This window comes from Solanum tuberosum, unplaced genomic scaffold (genome assembly GCF_000226075.1).
Source record: "Solanum tuberosum cultivar DM 1-3 516 R44 unplaced genomic scaffold, SolTub_3.0 scf00309, whole genome shotgun sequence".
In the NCBI taxonomy this organism is placed as follows: Eukaryota; Viridiplantae; Streptophyta; class Magnoliopsida; order Solanales; family Solanaceae; genus Solanum; species Solanum tuberosum.
Window position 1 is genome coordinate 161,393 of NW_006239232.1, and position 7,124 is coordinate 168,516.

Consider the following 7,124-nt stretch of genomic DNA (forward strand, 5'->3'; position numbering starts at 1 on the left):
AAATTACATATATAATGTCGGGTTGGTTTGGTCTCGAGTTGGTTTTTTTTAGTTTAAACCAAACCAACCCAAATATAGTCGGGTTTTTTTTCAATACCAAACCACTAGTCGGATTTTCTTTTCGGTTTGACTCGATTTGCGGTTTGGTTCAATTTTTGATTCAATTTTGTACACCCCTAGTCGTAACTATGAAAATTCCTCAATATGGAGGGTTCAGAATTTTTTCAGATGTTTTTGCTTTGTTGGTTGCACATCGACTGCTTTTGTTAAACAAGTAAAGGCCAATATTATATGAGAAATGCCTCTGAAGTGATTTCAAGTGATAAAAGAAACAGATGCGATGGATCCTGCAGCTAGTGAAGAGCAGAGCCTAGAAACAGAGCAGCTGATTGAGAAACAAAGCTTTGAACCCGATTGTCAAGGAAATGTTTTGAAGGAAAATGATGATGAAGAGATTGTTTTTGTTAATGAAGAAGAAGATGATGACTACGAAGACGACATAGACAAAGAAGATGTTACACAGGAAGTTGAAGATGACATCTTGGAAGGAGCAAGACACTCCTATGAGCAATCCAACAGTGACAAAATTTGGCCAGCTGACTCTTAACCATGAACTTCTGTTGGAAGATAAAGAGAATAATGTGAAAGAACATGAAGAAGGAATTGTAGAAGATGAACTATCTAGGGTAGAAAACTGTAATTTGAAAAGCACACAGAATGATGTTGCCATAACAAGTTGCCAACAGAACTATGATGGCATTGATAGCTACCGAACGAAGTTCATGTACCTGGATGATATTACTGCAATCACCAGAAGGAGAGTGCTTTTGGGAGCACTACTAGTACTAATCTTGTACTTTGTGCTTAAAGGCATTCTTCCTCCCGTTATAGGCGGATTCAAGATTTTAAATCAGTGAAGGCAGTGAGTGCGAAATAATATTGCACTCACTAATATAATGTGCCAGACTAAACATAAATAAAAAAATTATATGTATAGTTTGAGCTGAAAAGGAATGGTGTACGTACACCTGCTTCGATGTAGACCAATCACTGCCAATTTGTATATTAGTTGTCATTTGAAGGCAAAAATAGATCCAATTTGTATACTGAACTCACAGTTTCGTTGTGACTATTGATGCAAACTTGGCATATTTAGCCAACTGCAATGTCTGCACTCTTTAACATTTTCTGTTGGGAGTTCGCAGCGGTGGTGGGACGCAGAAGGCAAAGGAGCACGGTGACATTGTGTCAAACCTGTACCACATTAGAAATAGATGTGAAAAAAGGATGAGATGGAAGATATTTAATATATTTATTTTGTATAAATGTCTTAACATAATTTTGTTGGAGTTGGTATAATTGAAAATTCCTTTACAAGTATAACTGGTTGCTACTCTTCCTTTATATACAGTCGCCCGACACCATATAACCTAATGTTGTTTGCTTCTATACTTGTCAAGAAGGTGGGAGGAGAAAAAAAATTGACAACTAGAAGAAAAGAAGTCAGGTTTCACTGAACAAAACTTTCTTCCCCAAGCTTTCAACAGCTGGGCAAGTACTCGATCTTCACCAGGCCACTAGATTAGCATTCTAGAAACTGTTTGTTCTCTGACCAACTGCAGCCCGTGGACCATCCCAAAACACCTAGGATCATGTCAATCTTCAAACTTGCACCAACCTGCGGGAGCTGAGAATTCATAAAGTAGCACATATAAAGAGAGAGAGAGATTACTGAAGCATGTTCAGAAGACATACCAAGCTCTCTAGGTCTGCTTCAATATGAAATAGTGCGACACCAATCCCCTTTTCTCTATCCGTCTCAGCCTGCAGTTTTATTGAAGTAACAATCCAGTCACCTCACAATTGAGAATTCTAAAATAATTGAAACGGGAGGAGAATATGACTATTTAATTGCTTAAAGCTTTGTACATTTTTCAGAATGAATATTCAAAAAGGTAATATCCCAAAAGAAGAATGAAATTTAATAGATAGAATTGTTTTTGTCCCCTCCTAGTAATAGTTCAGCACAAATTTCCTTTATTATCCTGCCCATTTCTTTCCCTCCCACGATGTTTTCAATCATGCCAGGTATGACATTCATCTTCTTCTTACTTTGCTATCAGCATATCAAGAAAAAAGAAGCTATGTATCCTCTCCCACTGCACCAAGACGCAAGTACTAGATCAAATTGACTAACTTGAACTTGTAAAATCCTCTTTCAACACAGTTCTCATTGTTAGCTCCTGCTGGCTATTGCTGAAGTAGTAATGATTAAAGAGCTATCAGTGTCTTGTACTTTGTCACAAACTGCCTAATATAGCTAGCTAATAAAGGTGTCTAGTTCTGGCTAAATCAAGGTTCAGCTATTAAATATAAAACAATATTGAAATTTTTCACAAATGCAAGCTAGGTTCAGACATCAACTGCAGACAGCTTCACAGTCAACCCAGACCATATTAAAATGTTGATTATCAATATGTATAGCTCAGGAGTTTAAGCCTAGATGAAAAATGATATGATAAATGTTCCAACTCACCGCACAAGAACATATGGTGACGCCTACAGCTGCCAATGCTGAAGTAATATCCGCCATCATGCCTAAATGATTTATAGTGGTTTGAGATGTCAGCCATGACAAGTAATAAACCATGAAAAATGTTGGATACACATTAAAATTTCTATTAGTCAACAAATACCAGGTCATAGATAATGTTCATATGTAAATGAACATAAGGTTAATAAACTGGAATACATGTAGTTGGAACTATACAAAAATACATAAAAAATAAAACAGAACAAAAGTTAGATCTTCTACATCGATGGAATCCCCCCCGCCCCCATCCCGACATACTCTCACACACTTCTCTGGTTATTCAAAAGTTTGATGTCATTCTTTTGAACTTGAAAATTTGATCCTCAAGGTAGTCAAACTTTTAAATACGTCATTCTGACAAGCCTCTCTCACAACTAAACTAAATGTAGTGGCTAAGATTTTTCCACCCTTAACTAAAGTCTTGGATTAGATCCCTAGGAATGTTAGAACCTGTAGGTTGGGAGCACTTCAGGCCTAGCAGTAGGTTTCGGTTACCAAATGCCTAAAGCAAAGGAAAAAACAAATACTAGCACTGCTAGTGGTAATGATTTTTCAAAGGACTTTAGAACCACCAATACATTGCAAAGTTCGCAAATGCATCTAATATAGATGAGCAGCGATGCCTTATCCAGTTTGATGCTCATTTGCAATAATTAGCCTCTGGACCAAACATTACCTTTTCGATCTATGCTGACAACACAAAACCACTGGACAGAGTGCCCTTCAAGGTTCTGCCAAGTTGCAACTTTGCTAGCCAGCCAGCCGTCCAATCCGGGCAGAACATCCCTGTACCTTGGTATGTTAGCAAGTATCATTTCACCAACACCATTTCCTTGTGACAATGTCTCCCCTGTGGCCTTCAAACTCGTATGCTGCATGCACTTATTATGTTTCCCATTCACCTTGGGAATTTGAATACTACCACTACGGAGTTGGAAAATATCTTCACTATTTATCCTTGCAGATGATACCTCCATAACATTCTTGAGGATTTTCTCCCATGAATGTTTGGTTCCCTTTGAGTAATCTGCTAATTCTTCCACTGTGCTGTCCCCTTCAGACTCAGCAGCAAATTCCTTAACTGAATCCACAGTTATTTCAGATGCTGATAGTGCAGCTTGCTCTCTCAAAAACTAAAGAAAAGATGAGCTCCACATCAGTTAATTTGTAGTAGTAGCAGTACATGATAAATTTCCATTCTAACTCTGCAGAGATACCTACTTTCATAATCTTGTGCCGGGCGCAACGAGTTTTTGCATGTTGAAGCCACTGTTTATGTCTCTCGAAAGCAGACTTGCTGGAGAGACCCTGAGAAAGGAAAATAACCAGATGCTTGTAAATTACTTTTTTAAAAAAAAATTGGTAATGTTCCAGATGCTTGTAAATTACCAGCATGGTGAAGTAATTACTCGAATGCATCGAGTGAAACTTATCAGAGCTTACAGAAAGAAACTAATGACGGCAATCTACATTTTTTTGGAATGTCACTAGGTGCAACTAGTTTTCCCTACTTCCATTATGGAAGTCATTTTCCACATTTTTAAGGAGCTTGTTTTCATAAAGAAAATGTTTTACAAAATATTTGACCAACCAAACATGAAAAATTTAGCAAGCCCCAGGCTGCCCACAAAAGGAAGAGAAAAAAGAATAAAAGATAGAGAACATAGGCAAAAGAAGGATTGGAATTCATAGCAACTAACATTGTAAGTGATAATCTCTACAACTTCTGCGTTTGCAAGTACATGCATTGGTTTGACAAGATTACCATTCACCTGCAAACATAAGATGCTGCAGTCACATCCAGATTCATGAAGCATTTAAAACCTATAGAACGGGATTTTTTTATAAGGTGAGATATTATTGAAAACAGTATCAAGCTGATACTGTGAAAAAAACCTATAGTAACAAGATTGAGACCTTAGCAGCCACCATTTTATTGCCAATTTCAGTGTGTATCATATATGCGTAATCAATGACAGTAGCCCCCTTTGGGAGATGTTTTATCTGCAAATATAGCAAAGTGGTATAGCGATGATGTTACAGGACTCAAAAAGGGAACAAATTGAGTAGAAAAATCACACAGAAGTCACCTCTCCTCCGGGTGTAAAGACAAAGACACGACTGCCCAACAGATCTCTGGTAACAGTGTCCACAAATTCCCTAGAGCTCATGTTTCCAACGAACTCTTCTTGCCACTCCCTAATTGCATTCAGCCAGCCAATCTACATCAGAGAAGGAATTTTACCCCATAATAATAGTTACAGATGAAGCCCACACAGATATTAAGGCACTAGACAGTTTAGCAAAAGCAATATACTTTATACCCTGAGAGCAATATTGGCATTGTTAAGGCAGACTATTTTCCCTCCAGAACTTTTATCATTGGTTATAACATGCCCAACTAAACCATTTACAAAACCTTTCCCACTGTAATGTGCAGCAATGCCTCTTTCAGCTATGAGGTCCATCTCTTCAGTTCTTATCTGCCAAACATTACGCACGTATAATCAAGTTGCTCGACGATAATCAGAAACAAATAAGTGCTGACTTGTCAATAAACCAGAGGCAAATTCATAACATCATAAAGTAAAATGCCAAAGACACTTCAACAGGATTATTTTTACTTTTTAAAAAAACATTTCAGGAGTATATATATATTCCCACACATAGTGAAACAAAATATTTTTAAATAATGGCTGAAATGTTAGTTTGATTGGGAAACATCAAAGGGGAGTTCAAATTTGAAGAGTGCAATGTATTTGAATTCTTGAAATTGAAATTTTCTAGAAGATAGAATGGTGTCAAACATTTTGGTACATTTCAAAATAGGTGGGACATACATATTGGAATAGAGGGTGTAACTGATATATTTATTATTCCTTAGTTTTGGGGGTGCCATGAGTATACCTGAACCTCCAAACGAAACATGCTCTCATAAAGAAATGGAATCACTGTTGTATGAAGACTTTGATAGCCATTAGGCTTAGGGGTGGCAATGTAGTCTTTCATCTGTTGAAAAATGTTACAGATAGAGCGACAAAAGTCCATTAGAATATGACAGAGGAAACGGATGCAGATACATTATCCAATACTTACAGCACGAGGGATAGGTGTCCAGATTCCATGTACTAGTCCAAGCAGATGATAGCATATCTGTAAAGGAAAAACATGTCAGAGATACCTCTATACAGTATACATAAAGAGGTGCAAATTTTGGTATTGATTAAATAATTTATATTAGCAATTCTTTCTGCTCAATTTCCAAAGTAATAAAACTTAGGTACGATTTGTATATGATTTACAATACATTATTAAGTGATCTTATTTCAAACCAAAATGCATTGATCACAAAGTGATATCTAATGAACTCTGTTTCCACGAACAAAATAGTATACCACCATGACACCCACCCCCACCCCCAACCCCTTTTTTTCTCTTTAATGTTAGGAAATACAAGTTGTAGCAAGTTGTACACTTCCCGAAGTTCTGGTCAAAGGTTTGGAAATTGAAACCCACTAGAACTTTGAATATTATACATCATAAACAACCTTAGAAGTTTTACCAATAAAAAAAAAAGACAACCTTAGAAATTCCGTGAAACCAAACAAAGTATTAAACTTCAAAGAAAGCTGTATCTGCATTGTCATAACACATTACCTGCTGTGCATTGCAAAGGGGCCTAACTCCGACACAAGGCTTTGGTTTTATAATAATTCGAAGCTGGCAATCCAAATATACAAAAGTTAATACATAACAGTAGACATAAAGCAACATTATGTATCAAATTTATCAAGTTTATCACAACAGAAGACCTGTGCAATTTGGTTTACTTCGTTTATTGAACTCTTAGACTTGAGTACTGCTTTGTAGATGCTGCAGATAAAATCAACAAAGCTGATGAGGCAATATTCACCATCACAACAATAAGGCAGAACACATAGAAGGCTCTCTAAACTTGCAAGCAATTTTCACTTAGACACCTCAACTGAGGCTTGTACCTACCTTAATTCAAACTAAATTGTATCTATTAGACACAACTCACTGACATGAAATAGAGCTTAAATTTCACTACAACAGAGTGCATGAACAGCATAATCTCTTTTGCCTTCTCTCTCCCTAGTCCTCACCGGTCACCACCACCATATCCACCCTAGGCAGTAGGCTCTCTCCCGGTCACCAACTCCACCACCACATCCAAAAGAGATTCTTCTTAGGTCACATGAAAGTCTGCTTTTCTACACCAAAAGCACTAGCCTTTGCTTTTTCTTTTCTTTTTTTTTCCTGAACCTTTTCTCGTAATTATCCAGTTTAGTCTAGGAGATTCATGGCTGTGAATAAATGGCCAAGGTTATTGCTTATAATGAGAGTTCTTGAATTTCCCATATATGCTTTAGTTTCTCATATTTGAATGAAAGCTCGAGTTTTCCATATAGGCTTTCTCAAATTTGAATAAGACACCATAAAAAAATGGGGTCCACGACAGATGACGGAGGGCTGTTGGGGAGGGGGGGGGGGGGGGGGGTTTACCTGC

The 7,124-nt window shown here is 37.2% G+C and overlaps 2 protein-coding genes across 2 annotated transcripts in view; one reads left to right on the top strand and one right to left on the bottom strand.

Moving 5' to 3' along the window:
- Positions 1–340: 340 nt before the first annotated feature.
- Positions 341–917, top strand: LOC107063121 (homeobox protein 12-like). The gene is made up of 2 exons (XM_015314580.1): positions 341–578; positions 628–917. The coding sequence occupies exons 1-2, from the start codon at positions 341–343 to the stop codon at positions 915–917; spliced, it is 528 nt and encodes a 175-aa protein (XP_015170066.1).
- Positions 918–1,288: 371 nt separating this feature from the next.
- The window catches only part of LOC102606017 (putative GTP diphosphokinase RSH1, chloroplastic), a 13,557-nt gene continuing 7,721 nt past the window's right edge, over positions 1,289–7,124 (bottom strand). The window contains exons 12-24 of the mRNA XM_006359801.2: positions 6,406–6,466; positions 6,251–6,313; positions 5,690–5,746; positions 5,501–5,602; positions 4,918–5,076; positions 4,684–4,815; positions 4,511–4,597; positions 4,294–4,365; positions 3,815–3,901; positions 3,270–3,726; positions 2,537–2,598; positions 1,756–1,824; positions 1,289–1,678 (exon numbers count right to left, since the gene is read on the bottom strand). Of these exons, the coding sequence (XP_006359863.1) occupies positions 1,583–1,678; positions 1,756–1,824; positions 2,537–2,598; positions 3,270–3,726; positions 3,815–3,901; positions 4,294–4,365; positions 4,511–4,597; positions 4,684–4,815; positions 4,918–5,076; positions 5,501–5,602; positions 5,690–5,746; positions 6,251–6,313; positions 6,406–6,466 (1,504 nt within the window). The 3' untranslated portion in view covers positions 1,289–1,582. The remainder of the gene's footprint in view (positions 1,679–1,755; positions 1,825–2,536; positions 2,599–3,269; positions 3,727–3,814; positions 3,902–4,293; positions 4,366–4,510; positions 4,598–4,683; positions 4,816–4,917; positions 5,077–5,500; positions 5,603–5,689; positions 5,747–6,250; positions 6,314–6,405; positions 6,467–7,124) is intronic.

What these genes read in the sequence shown, in the direction of transcription:
- LOC107063121 (XM_015314580.1), top strand. Translation starts at nt 341, where the DNA reads ATGGATCCTGCAGCTAGTGAAGAGCAGAGCCTAGAAACAGAGCAGCTG. An exon ending in CTCCTATGAGCAATCCAACA is followed by an intron (nt 579 to 627) that starts GTGACAAAATTT and finishes TTCTGTTGGAAG; the next exon opens with ATAAAGAGAATAATGTGAAA.